This window comes from Mesocricetus auratus, unplaced genomic scaffold (genome assembly GCF_017639785.1).
Source record: "Mesocricetus auratus isolate SY011 unplaced genomic scaffold, BCM_Maur_2.0 Super-Scaffold_6731, whole genome shotgun sequence".
Taxonomy (NCBI): domain Eukaryota; kingdom Metazoa; phylum Chordata; class Mammalia; order Rodentia; family Cricetidae; genus Mesocricetus; species Mesocricetus auratus.
In genome coordinates, this window is record NW_024429185.1 from 1,050,770 (window position 1) to 1,072,011 (window position 21,242).

The following is a 21,242-nucleotide window of genomic DNA, read 5'->3' on the forward strand; positions in this document are numbered from 1 at the left end:
CTGTCTCTCTGTCTCTCTCTGTGTCTCTATCTCTCTCTGTCTCTGTCTCTCTCTGTCTCTGTCTCTCTGTCTCTCTCTGTCTGTCTCTGTGTCTCTGTCTCTCTATGTCTCTGTCTCTGTGTCTTTCTGTCTGTCTCTGTCTGTCTGTCTCTGTGTGTGTCTCTCTCTGTCTCTGTCTCTCTCTGTCTCTGTCTCTCTCTCTCTCACCCACCCATACCCACTACATACACACATAAGTACAAAGAAAAAGCCAAGCCTCAAACTCTGATCCTTGTGCCTCAATCTTTCGAGTGCCGAGATGTCTGCTTCATCAGCCCGATAGCTCCAGGCACTTCCTGCGAAGGCTGTGCACTCTGGCGCTTTTGCAGCAGTTTGTTTCATGGAGGGGAAGGCTTCATGTACATCTGTTTCATGGAGGGGAAGGCTTCATGTACATCTGTTTCATGGAGGGGAAGGCTTCATGTACATCTGTTTCATGGAGGGGAAGGCTTCATGTACATCTGTTTCATGGAGGGGAAGGCTTCATGTACATCTGTTTCATGGAGGGGAAGGCTTCATGTACATCTGTTTCATGGAGGGGAAGGCTTCATGTACATCTGTTGTACCTTATGTCATAGTGTCACACTCACTGAGAGGCTGAATGGTGATCTGCTGTGTGCTTTTCCGTTTTGTTTGAGACAGAGCCTCTTATCTCAGGCTAGCCTCAAGCTAAGTAGTCGAGGCTGGCCTTGAACTTCTGACTCTCCTGTCCTGCCTTTGCCTTGCCCATGCTCAGGTGCCGGGTGTGCTCCGCTGACTGAGGTGTAGCCGGTGCTGTGTATCTGGTCCTGGTCCATTGCGAACAGTGCTGCTGAGAGCAGGGGTGCGTAGGTCTGTCCAAGGAGAGCCCAGGCCCTCGCACGCACGCGCTGTGCTGTGTTAGTCCTTCCGCCTGCTGCGGTGACAACAGCGCCTGGCTACAGCAATGTGAAGAGGAAGAGTTTGCTGTGGTCCCTGGTTAAGGCAGCGCAGTCAATCCCACCAAGCGGTGGGAAGCTTGGTGGCAGCAGTGGCTCTGGGCTGTACAGAAGCAGTTAACCAATACTAATACTTCCCGTGTCTACCGCCCTGCAAGTCCACACTGCCCAGTTGGGGACCTTGTGCTCAGACACAACAACCTGGACCAAGCCTGGCGTTGGTGGTGCACGCCTTTAATTCCAGCACTCAGGAGGCAGAGGCAGGGGATCTCTGTGAGTTTGAGGCCAGCCTGGTCTACAGAGAGAGTGCCAGGACAGCCTCCAAAACAATGCAGAGAAACCCTGTCTCAAAAAAAACAAAACTAAACAAAAGACCCTGCTCAGCTTGTTGTGGTCATGTCTGCCTGTCATCCTCAGGAGGTGGAGGCAGAAGGATCAGAGTTTAAGGTCTAGCCTGGGCCACATGAACACTGTCTCACACCACCAAAAATTAATAAAAGCTGGGCACAGTGCTGCCCACCTTTAGTCCCGGCACTTGTGAGGAGACAGGTGGATCTCTGCAGAGTCCAAGGCCAGCTTTGTCTATATTGTGAGTCTAGATTGCTAAGGCTGCACAGGGAGACCCTGTCCCATACAATTCCAATAAAAGAGGAGAAGGGGGAAACAGTTCCGTCTTAAGAGCAGGGTTTTGCTACCATGTTAATTCCTGGACTTCCTTGGGCTGCTGAGGAGGCAGCAGGATTGCCTGCTCTCAGCATGTCCTCCAGTGGTCTCCTCGCGTTCCTTCCAACCCAGAAGGCCACGTCTCCCCAGCGCCACCATGCGGCCTCCTTGGTTTACACTCGTTTTCTCAGTTTCTTTTCATTTCTTAAGTCTGTAAATTAAAATTTTTAATTTTTTTGGTTTGTTTGATTTTTTTGGTTTTTGTTTTGCTTTACTTTATTTTTGTTGTTCTCAAGAAAGAGTTTCTCTGTATACACTTGATTTTCTGGAACTTGTTCTGTGGACCAGTCTGGCCTCAAAACTTGTGGATTCTCCTGTTTCTGCCTCGTGAGTGCTGGGATTAAAGGTGTGCTGATGGGATGTCCTTCTGTATATGTTTCTCTTGTTGGTTGATGAGTAAAACACTAATTGTCCAGGCAGGAAGTATAGGTTGGGCTAGGAGATGAGGAGAATTCTGGAAAACGTAGGCAGGCGCAGTCGCCATGTGAGACCAGGAAGATGAGACCATGTGGAAATGCATAGATTAGTAGTAATAGTTAATAATTAAGACAGAGCTAGCCAATAAGAAGCCCTATACACTGGTTAACAGTTTCATAATTAATATAGTATCTGTGTTTATTTGGGGCTCAAGGGTGGTGGGACCCTGCCGGGAAGAAAATCTCCATCAACAGTGTGCCACCACCACCTGAAAAAAACTTAATTTTTTTTCTTTTGGTTTTTTGAGACAGGGGTTCTCTGTATTGTTTTGGAGGCTGTCCTAGAACTTGCTTTGTAGACCAGGCTGGCCTCGAACTCACAGAGATCCGCCTGCCTCTGCCTCCCGAGTGCTGGATTAAAGGCGTGCGCCACCAACGCTCAGCTTGAAAAGATTTAATTTTTTAAGTTAAAATGTAATTACACCGTTTTTCTCTCCCTTTCCTCCAACTCTTCCTATGTATCCCCCCTCCCCCTCTCAAATTCCTGACCTGTTTTTAATCATTGTCACATACACACAGAGAGAAAGAAAGAATGCTTGGAAGACTGACCGCTTGGCACTGGATATGCAATCAGGAAGCTCATGCCTGGGAAAGACTGACTGTGTCTGTCTGTCTCTCTCTTAAGTGTCCCTAGTCAGCTCCCTAGGACTGGGACCCTGTGAGATTTCCCCGCTCGCGTTAGTTGGTGCTGTCCTTATCCAGGTCCTGTTGAAGCAGCCATGTTGTCAAGGCTCCATGTGTGTGGCTTCCTGTCATTTGGAGGAGACACATTCTTACAGTGGGTTGTGTCAGCTGGGCTGGGCACCCTCACCTTGATGGGTCGGTGTTCTCTCTTCGTTGAGAGGTGACGCTGGGCCCTGGCACAGTCCCACCTGAAAGCGCTGTCCCCAAAGCAAGGCAAGGACATTTGCCTCTGAACCCTGTGTGAGCAGGTGACTGACGGCTTCTCTGTGGCCGCCGTACAGCTCGTGTGTCTCAGATGTCATTTATGTTGATGTGGGTTGTAGAGCCCTTGGAGCTGGCCTTTGACCTGCTGTCTTTTGATGCCTGAAGGCTTTCTTCTTCACTGCCAAAAGGTTCTCCACCTCACCTCACCCACCCCCACCCCAGCCCCGCAGCCCTGCACCACCTGTGTCCAGAGAGCCTGAGTGCAGAGAGGCACTGGGATTGTTATGACCCTCTAACCCCGGACACGCCATTGTTGCTGGGGTATTACTGCTTCCAGGGACTGTCGGAGCATAGATGTCAGGGGTGTTGTGGGCACCCCGCCACCCTGCTTAGCCTCTGCTCTCAGTGTAAATGTGTGTGTGGGTGTGCGTGTACTTACATGTGGAAGCCAAAGATCGGTGTCACATGTGCTCCTCCTTCTCTTCTCTCCATTTTGTAGTTTGAGGCAGGGGCTCTCTGGAGCTGGACCTCACTGACTGAGCTGCACTGGGTAGCCAGCAGGCCCTTCCTGTCTGTCTCCCAGTGGTGGGATTGCAGGGACCGTACCTGGCTTTCTACATGGTTGTTGGGAATCAAACCCATGTCCTCATGTTTTCAAGGCATGCCATCTCCTCCACCCCTACTTGTTTCTTATTTAAATTCTGAGGAGCAGATGCAAACGGTAGCATGGAAGGTAGGCGTTCTGAGAGACCCTGGCAAGTTTATTGACAGTGCCTTGGCTTCAAGGAGACCACCTCCCCTAACCAGCGACGCTGCTGCTTCAGCGCTCTGTGTGGTGGCCCCACATGCAAATGAACCCAAAGGCTTGTAAGCTGGCAGGATTTATCTCCTCACCCCCATATAGGGCCACATGGCTGTCCTCTTGAGTACAGTTGACAGCCACATGCTCGCCAGTGTCGTCCGTTTCACCTTGTACCTAACAGCCAGCCAGAATACAATGCATTCTGAGGCATGCTGTCCTCTCCCACGCCTTTCTGCTCCCTTTGGGAGCTGCCCACTGCTCACAAGTTGTCCCTGTCACCAAAGGGCCTCAGATATGTAGCCTCTGGGGTTTGCTGCTTATTTGATTGATTGATTGATTGATGGGTTTCTGTGTGTTGCCCTGCTGTCCTAAAACTTCTTTGTAGACCAGGCTGGCCTCAACAGAGATCACTGGTCTCTGCCTCCCTAGTGCTGGGATTAAAGGTGTGCACCACCACCTCTTAGTTATAATTGTTTTGAGGTGGGGTCGCCTTATACAGCCCTGGCCAGCAGAGACCTCACTGTGTGGACCGGGCTTCTGGACTGGAGCTGTAGCTTAGCTGCTAGAATGCTGGCCTGGCACTCATGAGCCGCGTGTGGTGGGACACACTGTCATCCATCCCTCAAGAAGAGGAGGAAGCAGGGGGATCATGAATTCAAGGTCAGCCTGGCATGGTGGCACATGCCTTTTATCCCTGCATTCAAGAGGCAGAGAGGCAGGTGGATCTCTGTGAGTTCAAGGCCAACCTGGTCTACATACTGAGTTCCAGAACAGCCAGGGCTACATAATAGAGAGACCCTGTCTTAAAGAGAGTTCAAGACTGACCTGGGTTACGAACCAATGCCCTGTCTCAAAAATCCAGAAGTGGCCAAGTGTGGAGGCATGTGACTGATCCCAAAACAGGAGAGGCAGGCAGATTGGGACTTCAAGGTCAACCGAGTCTATTTTGTGAGCCTAAGCTCGCAAATAGACCCCTTCTCAGCCCCCTGCAAGCATCCCCAGACCCAGAAACAAGAAGATATTTGCTTGAGTGCGGCTCCGCAGGCTGTGCTTTTGATGCTCCGTTTGCTCCATGAGCTAGAGGAAGCAGGCAGTGCAGCTCGGGCATGGCGGTGGGGAGGGCGCCCCTGTGCTTAGGTGTCTCAGAGAGGCTGAGGCCTGTTCCATCAGGGACAGGGCGGATGAGAGCACCTGAACACTGTCACCCGACTGCACCCTCCCTCTGTAACCTGCACTTGTGGCTCATGTGGAGGCAGCCCCTGGAGGGGTGGCAGGCTCGGAGTCTGAGCCACACGCTGTTGCTGGGCATGCCTTCCACCTACCCACGGGCTCAGATAGCTGAACTGGGGCACATTATCAGTTAGGAAGGGGCAGGGTGGAGTTCAGGTCCTTACTCAAGCAAAGCGAGTTGTTGAAGCCCTCTGTGAGTTGACAACCCCAGGGTAGCCATGATGCCACAGCAAGCTGAAAGTCCTGACCTGATGCCCACAGCACTGGCCGGGAGCTGACCTTCCAACCGGGATAGAATGTGTCATAATATGAGACACAGGACACATGTCTCTAAGCTGAGAGAGGCATTTGCCTACATGTGTGTCTGTGTACCTTGTGTATGTCTGGTACCCAAAGGACCAGAAGAGAGCATTGGATCCCCTAGAACTGGACTTACAGATGGTTGGGCTGCAGTGTGGGTGCTGAGAACCGAAGCCGGGGCCTTCAGAGCTGAGTCGTCTCCGCCACCTATTTACTTTGTTTGCTTGTTTGTTTTTCAAGGCAGGGTAGTCCTGGCTGTCCTGGAGCCCCCTCTGTAGACCAGGCTGGCCTCGAGCTCACAGAGATCCACCTGCCTCTGCCTCTGAGTGCTGGGATTAAAGGTACCACCATGCCTGGATTACTTTTTTTATGTGTACTGGTATTTTCCTGGATGTATGTCTGTACCATGTGTGTACAGTGTAGGAATCACAGAAGGAGCCAGCTCACTAACACCTGGATGAAGCCTTTCCTCTTCTGCTTTATAGGAGTGCTACCCTCCATACACTCACTAACGTACACATGCACACACATACTCATGCACACACACAGGGACACATGCATGTACACACGGACACGGACACGCGGGCACAGAGCATTGATGCAGTACTGTGACAGATCCCAGTGATAGGCTGTTTAATAGTTTTACTGTGGAGGAGGGCAGGGAGAGGAAGCATGTAGACGAGAGGATGAGTTGTAGGATTGAACTCAGGCCACCAGGCCACCAGGCTTGGCTGCAAGCTCCTTTACCCACTCGCCATCTCGCCAGCCCTGCACCTACTGACCCCTCCCCAGCACTTCAGGACGCCCACCCAACCCTGTCTGTGTCCCATGTGGCTGTCAGCTTCTGTCCACATGTGCTGCACCGCCCTGGCACCCTCTCCTCAGCCAGGGCTGTGCTCCCGAAGATGACATTTGGGTCAGTGTCCCCGTGGGTTCCCAGGTGTCCCTGAACCAGTGTAGCACTAAAGGGGCCACAGAGATGACTTGGAGTCTCCAAGTGTTTCCTGCTCTTGCAGAAGACCTACACTGGGCAGCTCAGACTTCATGTGACACAAGCTCCAGGGATCTGACGCCCTCAACCTGGACTCCTAGGACACTGCACTCCCACACACTCGTTACGTGAATTCTAATTGGTACGAATAATAAAAACCCAGAGACAGATGTTGGGGTTAAAGCTGAAGATTGGAGAAGCAAAGCGGCAGCCACTAGACAGCTCTTACCTCTACCAGTGCTCGGACCGAGCGGGCAACCCCTGAGCTCAGACTGCATCCGTCTGCGTCTGTCTCCACGCCTCAGACGGCACCGAGCTCCTGTCTCCTCCCACCTTATAGTCCTCTCTGGTGCTGGGATTAAAGGTGTGGGACCCCAAGTGCTGAGATCACCTTTGTGTGTATGTATGTGAGTTCCATTTCTCTGCTGGACTGGATGGATTTTGTGTAGCTCAGGTGACCTAGAACTAACAGAGATCCGTCTTCCTCTGTATCCCAAGTGCTGGGATTAAAGGTGTGGCCACCACTCCCTGACCTCTATGGCTGTGGCTAGCTTTGCCCTCTGATCTTCAGGCATGCTTTATTTGTTAGGTCATAAACAAAATATCACCACAAACACATACCCACACCCAGACACACATGCACACACAACATACCCACACCCAGACACACATGCACACACAACATACCCACACCCAGACACACATGCACACACAACATACCCACACCCAGACACACATGCACACATAACAAAGTTTTTAAAATGATGCCCAGCTATGGTGCCAGGGTCACTTGGTCCTGGCTGTTTTTCTCTGCAGAGAGCACATCGGGTCTGCCTGTCTCTTCCATCTAGCCATGAGCATCCGGCAGCATCAGGAGGAGGACCCTCCCGACGCTCAGCTCCTGAGGCTGGACAGCATGCTGCTGGCTGAGGGTGTGTCCAGGCCAGAGAAGAGAGGACGAGGAGCAGCAGGCACCGCAGCAACCCCAGGTGGCTGTCCAAATGACAATAGCATTGAGCACTCAGACTACAGGGCCAAGCTGTCCCACATCCGACAGATTTACCACTCTGAGCTAGAGAAGTACGAACAGGTGATCTTTCTACATGCAAGAGTTTCTCATGGGAGTGTGCATTGGCCACAGCAGGGTGTGGACGCTGACCCCCCTCCTCTGTGGCAGAGCAGAGACAGCCTGCTGTGGTCAGTCACTGCAGAGGTGGCTGGTGTTACTGAAAGCCCTTTTCCTTCCCTCCTCAGAAGCTGACCTGCGTGTGAGCTGTGGGGGTGTGAGCCTACTGCCCTGCACCCGGCTGCTTAGTCACAGGCTGGCCCATCTTTTCCCACCCCAGGCCTGTCGTGAGTTCACCACACATGTCACCAACCTTCTCCGGGAACAGAGTAGGGTGAGGCCTGTGTCCTCCAGGGAAATGGAGCACATGGTGGGCATCATCCATGGCAAGTTCAGTGCTATCCAGAGGCAGCTGAAGCAGAGCACCTGCGAGGCTGTCATGACTCTGCGCTCACGGCTCCTGGATGCCAGGTCAGGGCTGCACGCCGCGGGTTCCCTAAGGGTTGCCTGTGGAATAGAAGCAGGCCAGTGCTATCTCTGGCGTCTGCCTTGTTCTGTGCTGCGGAGGGTTAATCCGGGGACTTTGTACTAAGCTCATGTCTCCCCACCATTGAGCCTCCCCAGCCCTGTTCTGGGCTTAAGTCCATGCAGAGATCTTAGCTAGGCCCCATGCAGCTTCTCTGGGAGAAGAACCAAAGTCCTGACTGCTGGTGTGTGTTAGCATGTGTGTGAATGGCAGGTGAGTGTGTGCGGGGACACACGGTGTAACTGTCAGAGGACAGCCTCGGGTATTGGTCTTTATGTCCTGTGTGTCACCGTCTGCCAGGCTGGGTGGTCCTCCAGCTGCAGGGGGTTCTGCTGTGTGCCGCCCATCTTGCCATAGGAGCACGGCAACCACAGACACGCCCTGACATACATGGCTCTTGCATGGGCGCAGAGAACTCATCGGGTCCCCAAACTTGCTCATTGTCCCCTGGGGCATCTCTCAAGCCCCTAGCTGCTGTTTTAAAAACTGCAGAAGATCAGGAATGAGAGACAGCTCAGTCAGTAAAGTGCCATGCACACAGAAGGACCTGGTTTATACACCCGGTGCCTACACAAAAGCAGGCATGGGCCAGCAGGACGGCTCAGGAGGTAAAAACTTGTTGCAAAAGTCTCAGGGCCTGAATTTGATGCCCAGAATGACCCAAACCTGCAGGGATACAGGTCCTGAGTGGTGAGTGTCAGCTGGAGGAGAGGGGAGGACAGATAAGCAATATTTGGGACCGGGAGGCCTTGCATAAGCTGAGGATTCACACCAAGCTGGGTTATTAAAAAGTGTAGCATCCATCCAGGAATGTAAAAATAAGTTAATAAAAAACAGTCATATAGCACCCTGTATACTGTTTGCAGGGGGAATGGCCAGGGTTAGCAGAGCTAAACCAGACAGTGTCGGCAAAGCCATGCGGCATCTCAGACACAGCTGCTGAAGGACTGAGGACCACAGTCCAGGGGAAAGTGGGGTCCCCAGCAGCTGCAGCCTTGACTGCTCTGAGGCAGTGGCCTTGTCAAGTCCACTCCTGGACACGGACACGAAACTGTTGTTCCCTCTGTCCTTTCATCAAGGCCTCTGAGACACCCTGGATTGGTCGGACTCTCCACACCGGACGCCGTGATGGAGAGAACCACCTGCCAGAAAGTTGTCCCTTGACCTCTGCCTGCATGTCATGGCACGCGTGCACCTGTGTGTGCAGACAGACAGACACGCGCACGCACACACTAATAAAAAAAGAAAGCTGCAGCTGCAGTGGGAACGAGGAGACAGGCAGATGTGGGGTCCAGGTTGAGTGGAGACCTTCCTAAAGAAGCGCGTGGAGAGTGACAGAGAGGACACGGGACGCCAGTCTCTGGCCTTGACATGCACGCACACAGACTGTGAGGAGAGGGGGATGTGACAGTTGTGACTAGAGTCTCATCATGAGAACACTGCACACTGGGGTCTCTCCGCAGGCGGAAGCGGCGGAATTTCAGCAAGCAGGCCACCCAGGTGCTGAACGAGTATTTCTATTCCCATTTGAGCAACCCCTACCCCAGCGAGGAGACCAAAGAGGAGCTGGCCAGGAAGGGCGGCATCACCGTGTCCCAGGTGAGCCTGTCTGCCCCGGGGGTGGGGAGGACTCCCGGGGAATTACTGCTGCGTGGGGAGGAGTCCCAGGGAAGTTACTACTGCGTGGGGAGGACTCCCGGGGAGTTACTACTGCGTGGGGAGGACTCCCAGGGAGTTACTACTGCATGGGGAAGACTCCCGGGGAGTTACTACTGCGTGGGGAGGAGTCCCGGGGAGTTACTACTGTGTGGGGAGGAGTCCCGGGGAAGTTACTACTGCGTGGGGAAGACTCCCGGGGAGTTACTACTGCGTGGGGAGGACTCCCGGGGAGGTTACTACTGCGTAGGGAGGAGTCCCGGGGAAGTTACTACTGAGTGGGGAGGACTCCCGGGGAGTTACTACTGCGTGGGGAGGACTCCCGGGGAGTTACTACTGCGTGGGGAGGAGTCCCGGAGAAGTTACTACTGCGTGGGGAGGACTCCCGGGGAGTTACTACTGCATGGGGAGGACTCCCGGGGAAGTTACTTCATGTGTGGGGAGGACTCCCGGGGAAGTTACTTCATGTGTGGGGAGGACTCCCGGGGAAGTTACTTCATGTGTGGGGAGGACTCCCGGGGAAGTTACTTCATGTGTGGGGAGGAGTCCCGGGGAAGTTACTACTGCGTGCGGAGGACTCCTGGGGAAGTTACTTCATGTGTGGGGAGGACTCCTGGGGAAGTTACTTCATGTGTGGGGAGGACTCCCGGGGAAGTTACTTCATGTGTGGGGAGGACTCCTGGGGAAGTTACTTCATGTGTGGGGAGGACTCCCGGGGAAGTTACTTCATGTGTGGGGAGGACTCCCGGGGAGGTTACTTCATGTGTGGGGAAGACTCCCGGGGAAGTTACTTCATGTGTGGGGAGGACTCCCGGGGAAGTTACTTCATGTGTGGGGAGGACTCCCGGGGAAGTTACTTCATGTGTGGGGAGGACTCCCAGGGAAGTTACTTCATGTGTGGGGAGGACTCCTGGGGAAGTTACTTCATGTGTGGGGAGGACTCCTGGGGAAGTTACTTAGTATTTGGTGCTGGCCCCATGTGCCACCTGGCACAGCTCAGATCCCAGCTTGCACTGTAAATTAGAGCATTGGTGGAATTCTGCCCCCTCCTGGAAGAAAATAGCAAGGCACGGGCTCCGCTGTGAGCTCTAGGAGACGGTGACAGCGGGGCCCCGTGGGGCTCCGTGGTTGCTGCAGGAGCGGCGTGTGACAGGGGCTCCCTTGGGCTGTGTGGTGGAGTGCGACCCTGACCTTGTGGCGTGGCTGTGTGGCCAGAGTGCCAAGAGAACATTCCTGAAGGCTTGAAGGTGGCCCAGTCAGTTCACACAGCAGGCAGGCCAGACCCCGTCAGCGAGCAGCGTGGACAGTGTGACTGTGGTCTCAGGTCACACAGTAAGGCCCCCACAGCCATCTGACACGCCCTGTTCCTCCTTGCTTCACGCTGGAAAGGCTGTGTACCCCTTTTGGGGTCACTCTTCGGCCCTTGCCAGGCTGCTGGAGATGTGTCTCTGTGACAGAACCGAGTCATGCAGGGACTGCTGCGGCACCCTCAGAGCAACCCAGGCTGAGGGCAGGGCCTGCACTCTACATGAAGCATACGCGTGGCTGCCGCTTGGGTGCCACAGACAGGGTCTGAGGGTTTCACTGCTCTGAAGAGACGCCATGAGCACCGCAGCAGCTCTTCTGAGGGAAGCGTTTCACTGGGGCGGACTCATAGTTCAGAGAGTTAGTCCATGTCATTCGTCATGGTGGCGTGCAGGCAGACACGAGGCTGGAGACGGAACTGAAGGGGGGGAGGAGGAGGAGGAGGAGTGAAGGGGAGGAGGAGGAGTGAAGGGAGGAGGAGGAGTGAAGGGGAGGAGGAGGAGGAGTGAAGGGAGGAGGAGTGAAGGGGAGAAGGAGGAGGAGTGAAGGGAGGAGGAGGAGGAGTGAAGGGGAGAAGGAGGAGGAGTGAAGGGAGGAGGAGGAGGAGGAGTGAATGGGGGAGGAGGAGTGAAGGGGAGGAGGAGGAGGAGGAGTGAAGGGAGGAGGAGGAGGAGTGAAGGGGAGAAGGAGGAGTGAAGGGAGGAGGAGGAGTGAAGGGGAGGAGGAGGAGGAGGAGTGAAGGGGAGGAGGATGAGGAGGAGTGAAGGGGAGGAGGAGGAGGAGTGAAGGGGGGAGGAGGAGTGAAGGGGAGGAGGAGGAGTGAAGGGAATAGCAGGCGGTAGTAGTGAAGGGGCTGGCAACGGGGCGGCCCAGGCAACTTTCCCATCACTACACACGTGCGTACACGCATGCACACAGGCACATATGCACACACACGTATGCACACACACATGCACATATACACACATGCACACACCAGACATGCACATGCTACACATGCGCACGCTTGCACACATGCACATATGCACACATACACACACACACCAGACATGCACATGCTACACACACACACCCGCACACACGCAAAGCACCCATGCACATAGAATGGAATGGTCTTAGAAAGAGAGTCGTGAGCATGCCTGGAAGATACGTGGCCTCAGCGCCATCCAGGTCTACGAGGAAGGCAGCCACCCTCCTTGCAGTACAGAGAGCCTTCTTCCTGTGTTGTTCAGCTAGGTTGGGTTGGGCTTCGAGCCAGGTCTCACTCTAGCTCAGGCTGACCTGGAACTCACTGTGTTGCCCAGGATACTTCGAGTTCACAGGAATCCTCCTGCTCAGCCTCCTCACTGTAGGATAGCAGGTGTGAGCCATCAAGCCATGTCTTTTGTTGTAGTGGTGGTTATTTTTTATATTCACAGATTTATGGTTTATGTTTATGTATTTCTTATTTGTTTGTGCACACCCCATGCATTGGTCCTTGTGCCTATCACTGTGTGTGGCGCCTGTCCCTGCAGGAATGTGGGACTCAGAGGACAACGTGTTTCTCTCCTGCTACCACGTGGTTCCTAGGAATTGATTTCGGGTCTTAGACTTAGCAGCAAGAACCTTTACCTAGTATGCCTTCTCTCCAGCCCCCAGCCTCCTTTTTGTTTGTTTGTTTTTGTTTTGGGTGGTTTTTTGTTTGTTTTTTCAAGACAGGGTTTCTCTGTGTAGACCAGGCTGTCCTGGAACTCGCTCTGTAGACCAGGCTGTCCTGGAACTCACTCTGTAGACCAGGCTGTCCTGGAACTCACCCTGTAGACCAGGCTGGCCTGTCTCTTCCTGGAAGGCGTGTGCCACCACCACCCAGCAAGCATGACCCACACCAGGACTCTATCCATTATCTGGGCATCTGTCCACAGGTCTCTAACTGGTTCGGCAACAAAAGAATCCGGTACAAAAAGAACTCGGGGAAGCTCCAGGAAGAGGCTACCATGTACAGTGAGAAAACGTCTGTGGCCACCAAGGTCCGGGGCTCAGGGGGTCAGACCAGCTGCCAGTCCACACCCAGCCCAGGTGACAACGCCATGGCCTCCTTATCTGTAAGCTTTGGGGGTTAGGTTGACTCACACCACCTGATCCTAGACAGCCAGTGCCAGCAGAGGGACAAGAGTGTCTGTCACCTTAGCCTCACGGGCCAGTGACACCCACACAGGGCTGGGGAAAAGGCAGGTGGCTCCATGCTTTAGGACATCAGCTCCTGAGTGCTTTTAATGAGGAACTAGGCAGTTGCCACCCAGACATCCCTGTGACTGCTGATCCAGCTTCTGCAGTGACTTACACCCCCACCCCCACCATGCCAACCGGACGCTACCCGCTTCTCACAGGTTCCTGTGGTCCCTTCCCCCTGACCAGTGGAGGTGACATGGTTCTCACCCTTCGGACCCTGGCCTTCCTCCAGCCCCCCCCTGGGGGAGCCTTCCTCCAGCCCCCTGGGGGAGTCTGCCTCCAGCCCCCGGTGAGTCAGCTGCAGCCAACCAGGAACCCCTCCAGGGCTTTGGGAAAGTGGACAACCCTAATGCTGGGTCTTCGGGGAAGGAGACTTCGAGGGAAAGTGGGGTCTTTAGCCTCTGGACTCAGAGCCATCTGTCACTGGGGACTGGACAGAGCCATCTGTCACTGGGGACTGGACAGAGCCGTCTGTCACTGGGGACTGGAGACCTGGGAGCCGGTGTCTCACCTGGAAAAGGCAGCAGCTGCCAGACCGCGGTTTGGTCACTGGGGTCTAAACAGCCAAGCTGCCTCTAGAGATTTCTCAGGGTCTCACCTGGGTCCCTGTAGGCCCTGTGACCTTCCAGTCTGTCCTGAGGGTCTGACCAGTGTCCTGTGGAGGGCCTGTGAGGGCCCTGCATAAACAGACTGAACCCTGGCATGGTGGCACTGGCCATGGCCCCATGAGTCCCGTGGGCTTCCCAGAGGCTCCCTATGAAGCAGCCCTGGGGCTCAGGACAGTGACGGGCCGGGCTCACTCTGGCCCTGTCTGCCGTCACTGTGAGGCCCAGCCTGACACAAGCTACAGGCTGCAAGGCCATCTGGGCTAAGGTGACCTGGGACAGAACCGGTGGGGTGGGGACTGCATGACGCACCAGCCAGCCCTGCCCTGGACCAGCACAGAGCAGAGGGAGGGTCAGACCTGGGGTGACGCCCTGCCCTGCAGGCACCCCACCTGCACCTCCTTTAATGTGATCCAAGCAGACCCTTTGTTTGCTTGTTTGAGACAGGGTCTCTGCATAGCCCTGGCTGTTCTGGAACTCACTATGTAGACCGGGCTGGCCTCAAACTCACAGAGGTTTCCTGCCTCTTCCTCCCGAGGGCTGGGATTTCCAAGCCAACATTCACCTGTTCACCTGGCTCTTCTTAAAGGTCACTGTCATCGTGGCCACTGTCCATTACCCAGGTGTCTCAGCCATGACCTCACTCATAGCCTCTGCCACACCTGCTCTGCCTGGTGGTGCCATGTGTGAGGCAGCGTTTTCTGAGCTCAGCCCGCCAGTCCTCACAGAGCGGCTCCAGGGTGCTGTGCCGGGCACCCTGCAGACGGGAAGGCGGCTGCCCCGTGAGGAAGGGTTCTTGTGGTCCATGAGCCCCGGCTGTGCCATCGGCCACCGTGGCGAGACTCTTGGTCCTGACATACTGTGCGGCATTTCGTGCATCTCTTTCTGAAACTCACCTGCTAGAAAGGTCTGAGTACCCTGGGGACACAGGGGCTGGGTGGTCACCTACTCTCAGTGTCTTTCAGGCCCACAGCAGCTGGCAGAGAGCCACCACCCCACAGGCAGCCTCATCACCTGCTGAAGACTCTGGAAGCTTCAACTCAGATGTGTCTAATTAAGTTTTGGGAACCTGGTTGAGTGCCATGGGTGACTGGCCCTGTATCCTGCTGATTACCTCAGAAACCCCGGTTGTGGAGATGCCCTTTTCCTGGCCACCCACCTGCCTGCCTTGGAGTGATTTTAACACCAGTTTGGTGGCCGACAGTGGCTGCTCATCTAGGGCTTTGTTGCGAGCGCCCTTTAATTAAAGTGTTTGACTTGTCTGCATTCCTTCGTTTTCAATCCAGGCTTGTCTAGGTGACTGGTGACCACCCAGATGCCATCACCAGCTCTAACACCTCCTGACCCCTGCTTCGTTTCAGCTAACGGGCTGAGTTCCCACCATGGTCCCCTGCCACCTGAAGCCTTGTCCCGTTTTCCTCAGCTAAGGGGGCCTCCTCTCAACCTTCATCTGGCCTGTCCCCCCACCACCCAATGTCCCTGTGTCCCTGACTCCACCCTGTCAGTCACCATTACAACAGTGACAACATCCTGGGGGTAGCCCATGGCAAGCGAGAACCATCTTGTCTCTGGGACCCAGGCAGCACTTTCCACCATTTATCTGCACGTGCGAGTGTGTCATGCTGCACTCTGCTGACCCTGAGGACTGAGGGGTGGCCCTCAACTGTCACATGTCGTGACAGAGCACTCTCATCCACCAAAGGATGCCGCATCCCCCCACCTCCCCAACCCCTGGTGGCCCCTCACCTGCTATAGCGTCACTGGGCCCACGCACTCCACGTGGTCTTCCATATCTACACCCTGTCGCTGGTATTTTTTAGGTTTCACTGCATTCTAGAATAGATCAGAGTGTCTTTTTAAATTTTGGGAGGGATGGGGGTTGCAAACAGGGTTTCTCTGTGTAGCTCTGGCTGTCCTGGAAATTCCCTTTGTAGACCAAGTTGGCCTCGAACTCAGAGATCCACAGGCCTCTGCCTCTGGAGTGCTGGGATCAAAGGCGTGCACCACCAACGCTCCACCTGGGTGCAGCTAGTGTTTGTAACCATTGAGCTATTCTTCTGTTTCTCATTCTTGTTCACAGCTGAGTGAACAAGAGGAAGTTGTCTTTGGAGACACCACAGCTGAGGTGCAGGGCAGCTGAGGGCAGTGGTCACCGTCCCCTTCACACCCTTTGGGTGCACAGTCTTGGACTGAACTCTCAGGCTGCATGGAAAAAAACTTCAGATTCTGGAAGCTTCTCTAGGTGAGCTGAGCACAGGAACAGGTAGAGAAAGGGTATTGGGTATTGCCTGCACAGACAGGGAAGAGCCAGCATCATCCTACAGCCGTTAACCGGGCAAGAGCCAGCATCATCCTACAGCCGTTAACCTGAAAAGAGCCAGCATCATCCTACAGCTGTTAACCGGGCAAGAGCCAGCATCATCCTACAGCCGTTAACCTGAAAAGAGCCAGCATCATCCTACAGCCGTTAACCCCTCCCTTTGAGGCTCCCACAGTCCCTGTGGCGTCTGGATGGAGAACTGAGTGAGGATTCCTCAGGAAAACTGGCTCAAGGGAGGGAGACTGAAGAAGCCATGCAAATACGATGCAATTTTAATGCAAATGAGCGGGACCATGCAAGTTACAGAAACAGCAGAAGAGGGTTTAGGGAGACAGGAGCTGCGTGACAAAATTGAGAAGGGTGAATGGCACTCCTTGTGGGATTAGCCCAGGAAGCTCCACTCACACAGGCCTCCAGCAGTCGCCGTGGATGGCATCTTCTTTAATTCCCCAAGCATGCTCTGGCGTCACCTAGGGTCCCCTCGGGTGAGACCCTGACCTACACTCCTCAAGTCGTGGGGATAATAAGCAGGGCTGGCTGAAGGTTCCCACTCTCTTCCTCCACCAAACTTTTTTGGCATGTTACCCAAGGACTCACCCCTCCAGCCACTCTCCGGGGACGGCGGAATGAGGGGGGTAGGACCTGGGTGTTACTGGAGATGGCAGATTTTACCTTCAAGAATTTCCATGGCGACATCGTGGGTACATTCAAGCCATGGTGAATGACAGGATGGTAGAGCAGGAGAGTGAATAACCAGAATCAACCAAAAGCAGGAGGGGCCATAGGGAACCTCAGACTGCAGTTATGTCTTTAGCCACGAGGGGGAGCAGCCAACCTAAAAAAAAAAAAAAACCTTAAATCCTGTAGCCACACTCCACCAACCATCTAAATAGACTGGAAGGAAACCTCTGAGCTTCAGTTTCCCTATCTGTAACATGGGGAGGTCACAAGAACAGCCTTCCGGGAGAGGTCAGCATCCAACTCAGACTATCATTGTAAAGCACGACTGCTGGGCTGAGCCCTAGGGTCTGGGGACCAGCAGAGCCCAGGTGTCCCAGGGCCCGGGCATCGGCACGCAGATGGGGTGGGGGGGTGACGGCGGGGTGCTCGGCCTGTTCTCCCAAGGTGGCCAGTATCCGGCCTGCTGAGGCTGCCCGGTCCAGCAGCAGGTGCCCTGCCAACGACATTCCTCAGTGCCGGGTGCCAGGCGGCTGCTCCTGCTGGATGAAACGTAAGCTGGGCCTGGCCGTGTGGGACTCGTGTTTTTCCAGCAGCTTCTTCAGCCACAGCCTGACCACAACCTAGATTCCATAGGGCTAGCCATTCCGTGTTTGTGTTCAGCCTGGCCAGACAGTAGCGGGGCCAGGCCGGGGGCCCTGGCCTCCCAGAGGGTCTGGCTGCCCAGCCTGAAGCATGCTCTCCTCCCACGAGAAGCCCTGTCCTAGCTACTTAGCTGGTATTTCCTTTTCCTTGTTGTTTTTGTTTTGAGACAGGGTCTCTCTATATAGCTCTTGCTGGCCTGGAACTCACAATAGTAGAGGATGACGAGGATTCCTGATCCTTCTGCCTCCACCCCTGCAGGACTGGGATGACAGGTGTGTGCCCACCTGCTGGCCTTGGCTTGTGAGCCTTCGAGTCAGTTTGGGGTGGGTGGCAGCCGCTGCTGAACCTACAGGCCGGGATTATGTGTAACGGGCCCACTTGTCTGTGACTCGTTTCTGTGTCCCGGCTGAGAACAGGGATCGATTAGGACATAGACACACACCTTTAACCCCACACTGGTGACCCTGAAGCAGGAGGCTCTCAAGTGTTGTCCCAGCTGATGTCAAGCAGACAGTGAGTAGCTTATGTTCAAGTGTTGGCAAGGTCTAGCCCAATCCAGCGCTGGCTTGAGCACTAAGGTCACAGCCATGCGCCCCTGCAGTTTCTGTGCACAGGGCTTTGCTTCGTGTCCCGGACCTGAAGCTGAGGGCAGAGGCTGAACCTACCGACAAAGTTGTGGACCAGACTTCACCCCACCCCCACAAACCCTCACAAACAAAAGGAAAACTAAACTCAAGACTTTGTCTTTCAAGTCTAGTCTAGAAAACTATTCATCCTTGAAAGCCCATATTGAAAATTCCCTGTCCCCCAGACCCTGACCCTACAAGAAGGAGCTTTTGTGCCTGCTTTGCATTGACTCTCTGACTGCAGCTCCTAGGGGTCATTATCTGAGTACAGCTCTACATGTAGCGGTCTCGGGAGTAGGGTGTGCCCTGTGTGCGTCAGGATCCAACAAGACTGTGGGCTAACCTGTAGACTTCATGAAACAGGCTTGGATAGCCTGGCCCTCGGGGAGTTCGTGTCTCCAGAAACCCTCAGGCAGGAAGAAGGAGTGGGAGCTGTGGCCTCACCTCTGCCTGGCTGGTCCTCAGCCTGGCTCAGCCGTGCTCCAGCCCCGTCTGGGGCCAGGCAGCCTTTGAGGACATAGCTGAGGTTTGGCGGAGCTGCCGTCTGCAGGGCTGAGTCAGCATAGGGAGGGAGTCAGGCCTCTACTGCAAAAGCAGCTGGGGTCGTGGAGGCTGGGGTCCCAGCCCACTCCGTCCGTGAACTTCAAGAGGGTGGGGTGTAGGCAGGAGAGACCCTGAGGCTGCCAGCTGAGCTCACAGTGGGACACAGGCACAAGTGGGGGTAGTGTGGCCTCGGGGGCTCCACAGAGGTGACAGTGCCGCCTAGTGCATGCACAGCGTCCCAGGATGATAGGCACTAGTTAGCAGTCCAGAAGGTGCTGGGGGTGGGGGAGAAGGGAATATCTGACGGTAAGGGACAGAGATCGGGCGTGGTCAGGAAAGCCCGACCTTGGGCCCGATGACAGTCAGGCGTGTTGGCTCTGACTGGGTCTATGCCTGGACAGTGGCCCTGGATGAGGCCATGTCTGTCTCCCCATGTCTCTGTCCCTCTCTCCATGCGGGTCCCCCTCCTGATGACCTGCTAATGCCCCCATCTGGGGCCTGGGCCCTGTTCCCATCCCCAGGCCTCATCCCTCAGTGTCCCTGCAACCCCACTAACTGGAGCCAGCGTCTGCGACCAGGACAGACCGATCCCTGAGGCTGAGGGGAGAGACAGTGGGGAGTGGTGGGTGGCCGCCAGGCCCACGAGGCCATCACAGGAGAGCCAGAGATGTTCTGCCAGGACTGGGCTGTGGAAAGAGAATTCTGGGCCATGTGAGAAGAACAGACCCCAGGGAACCTGTCCTAAAAGAGAGTAGAGCTCACGGGGCTGCAGGAGTAGGGTCTCCTGAAAGCTGTAACTCAGGCTGGGCCGGCAGGACAGCTCAGAGAGTCAAGGTGCCTGAGGAGCTGAGTTCAGTCTCTGGGACCCCACACACGGACAGCGAGGGAGGGCGAGAGGGACGCTGACCTCTCGAGGTTCCTCGCTCTAGAAACTGCCGCCCTCCCCGTGTCTTTCTGTCCTCCTAGACTGCATGTGTCCCCGCCGCCTGCCCCTCCTGCCTCAACTGCTTACCAAACTTACACACCCCTCAAAACCCAGTTCCTAGCTGGGCATGGTAGCTCCTGTCCTTCAGTGCTGAGGTAGAAGCAAGATGAGAAGTTTAAGGCTATCCTTGGCTGCATAGTGAATTTGAGGTTAGCCTGATCTACATGAAGTCCTGTCTCTAAAAAACCAACAGAAGCCCCAGGTCAGTGTCCACACTAGCTGAGGCTTTCGGCGATGAAGCAGGACCCAGGCATTCTCCCTAAAAACAAAGCTTGGGACCCCAACATACTACACATGCATTAAGCTCCCTCAGAGCAAGTCAGCCTCCTGGGCCACACCCTCGCGCACGTCTGTCTCGCCACCCTTCCTCTTGGATTCCGCGTTTCCAGACTTGTTTTAAGTGTTTCACTGCTCCAAGATTTTTTCTTCATCACAGGAATTTTAAGAACCCCTGGTTCTAAAATTATAAAATATAAAATGTCGGGGGGCGGAACATTGGGCCTCCTGTGCCCCGAGCTGACCTCAGGGTGGCAGGAGCCAGGTCTCTGGGGGGTCTTGGCCCTGATTCCCTGCCCCCCCAGCCAAGGGGTGCGTCCTGGCAGCCTTGCTGGGGGCGGAGGGGGTGATGGATTTACCAGAAGCTATGGCTGAGGTTCCAAGAGGGAGGCTGGGTCTGCACAGGCAGCCTGAAGGCGGAGCGGCTGGGCTGCCGGCACAGGCACAGGCAGCTCTCCCCAGTCTCGGCTTCCTTACCTGGAAACTGGGGCGAAAGCTGCCCTGTTAGTGACTAGGCAGTGAGGGAGGAGGTCCACAACCCAGCTAGAGAGCCGTTCCCAATGCCCCACCCCACTCTAACAAAGGGACCAGGGCCAGGCCAGTCACCCCCTAAAGCCCAGCTGGCAGCTAGAGAAGCCCCACACTTTCTCAAGGAGAGGTATTTGGCAGGAGGGCGGGACACCTCATCAGGGGCCAGGACTCCGCAGCAGGCCCCCCTCCTGCTGCTGGGGAGCTGCTGTGCTGGGTAACCCTTGGACTCCCCTAGGCAGCTCTGACCACTGCTCTGCGTGACCGGCTGGGTCTCTGAGCTGCCTGTCATCCAGCAGAGCCCTGGGACCGCCTTAGAGGCCAGGGTGTGGAGTGGCCCTTGGGGAGCCGCAGCCCTTAGGGCACAGGGAGGTGTTGTGGCATGGGTTAAAATGGCCCCACTGGAGGCTTTGCTTCTCAGGGTTGCTTGTGAGTGGCCAGGCCTCAGCAGAGTCTGGGGACTGAGATGGAGACACAAGCCACATGGGAGGGCTGGGGTCCAGAACGGACCCCAAAGGGACCCCAAAGGGACCCCAAAGGGACCGTGTGCTTGGTGTCGCCCACCCCTCATGGTGGGTAATAAAGGGGCTGTGTGGGCCTAGGTGACAAGGCACCCCACGCCCACCCCTCGGCAGGACCCTGCTTCCGGGAACTTAGGCAGGCATAGTCTCTTTCCTGGGGCTGGGGCTCACTTAGGGAAGCACTTGCCTAGCATACACAAAGCCCTGGGTTCCAAGCCTGCCCTACAGAAACCGGGCACACTACATAGTGAGTTTGAGATCTCAAACCAAAACGGCCCTCTCCAGGGGCCCCACTGTCTCTGGGCTGGGGTTGCGGGGGCCAGGGGCCGCTGGAACTCACAGCGCACAGATTTCTCTGGAAATGAGCACACCTGTGCTGTGGAGCCCA

General features: G+C 55.3%; 1 protein-coding gene across 7 annotated transcripts in view; it reads left to right on the plus strand.

Annotated features, from left to right (window-relative positions):
• The window catches only part of Pbx4 (PBX homeobox 4), a 39,869-nt gene extending 24,871 nt beyond the window's left edge, over positions 1–14,998 (plus strand). For 2 of the 7 annotated variants that reach the window (XM_021223056.2, XM_040742035.1), the window contains exons 3-8: positions 7,218–7,456; positions 7,713–7,903; positions 9,422–9,557; positions 12,821–12,974; positions 13,286–13,416; positions 14,698–14,998. In XM_021223056.2, coding sequence (XP_021078715.1) covers positions 7,218–7,456; positions 7,713–7,903; positions 9,422–9,557; positions 12,821–12,974; positions 13,286–13,416; positions 14,698–14,790 — 944 coding nt within the window. In that variant the 3' untranslated portion in view covers positions 14,791–14,998. Of the gene's footprint in view, positions 1–7,182; positions 7,457–7,620; positions 7,904–9,421; positions 9,558–12,820; positions 13,001–13,285; positions 13,417–14,687 lie in introns of those variants that run through there. The other 5 variants (XR_005875949.1, XM_040742034.1, XM_013125325.3 and 2 more) reach the window with 5 other exon arrangements.
• Positions 14,999–21,242: the final 6,244 nt, after the last annotated feature.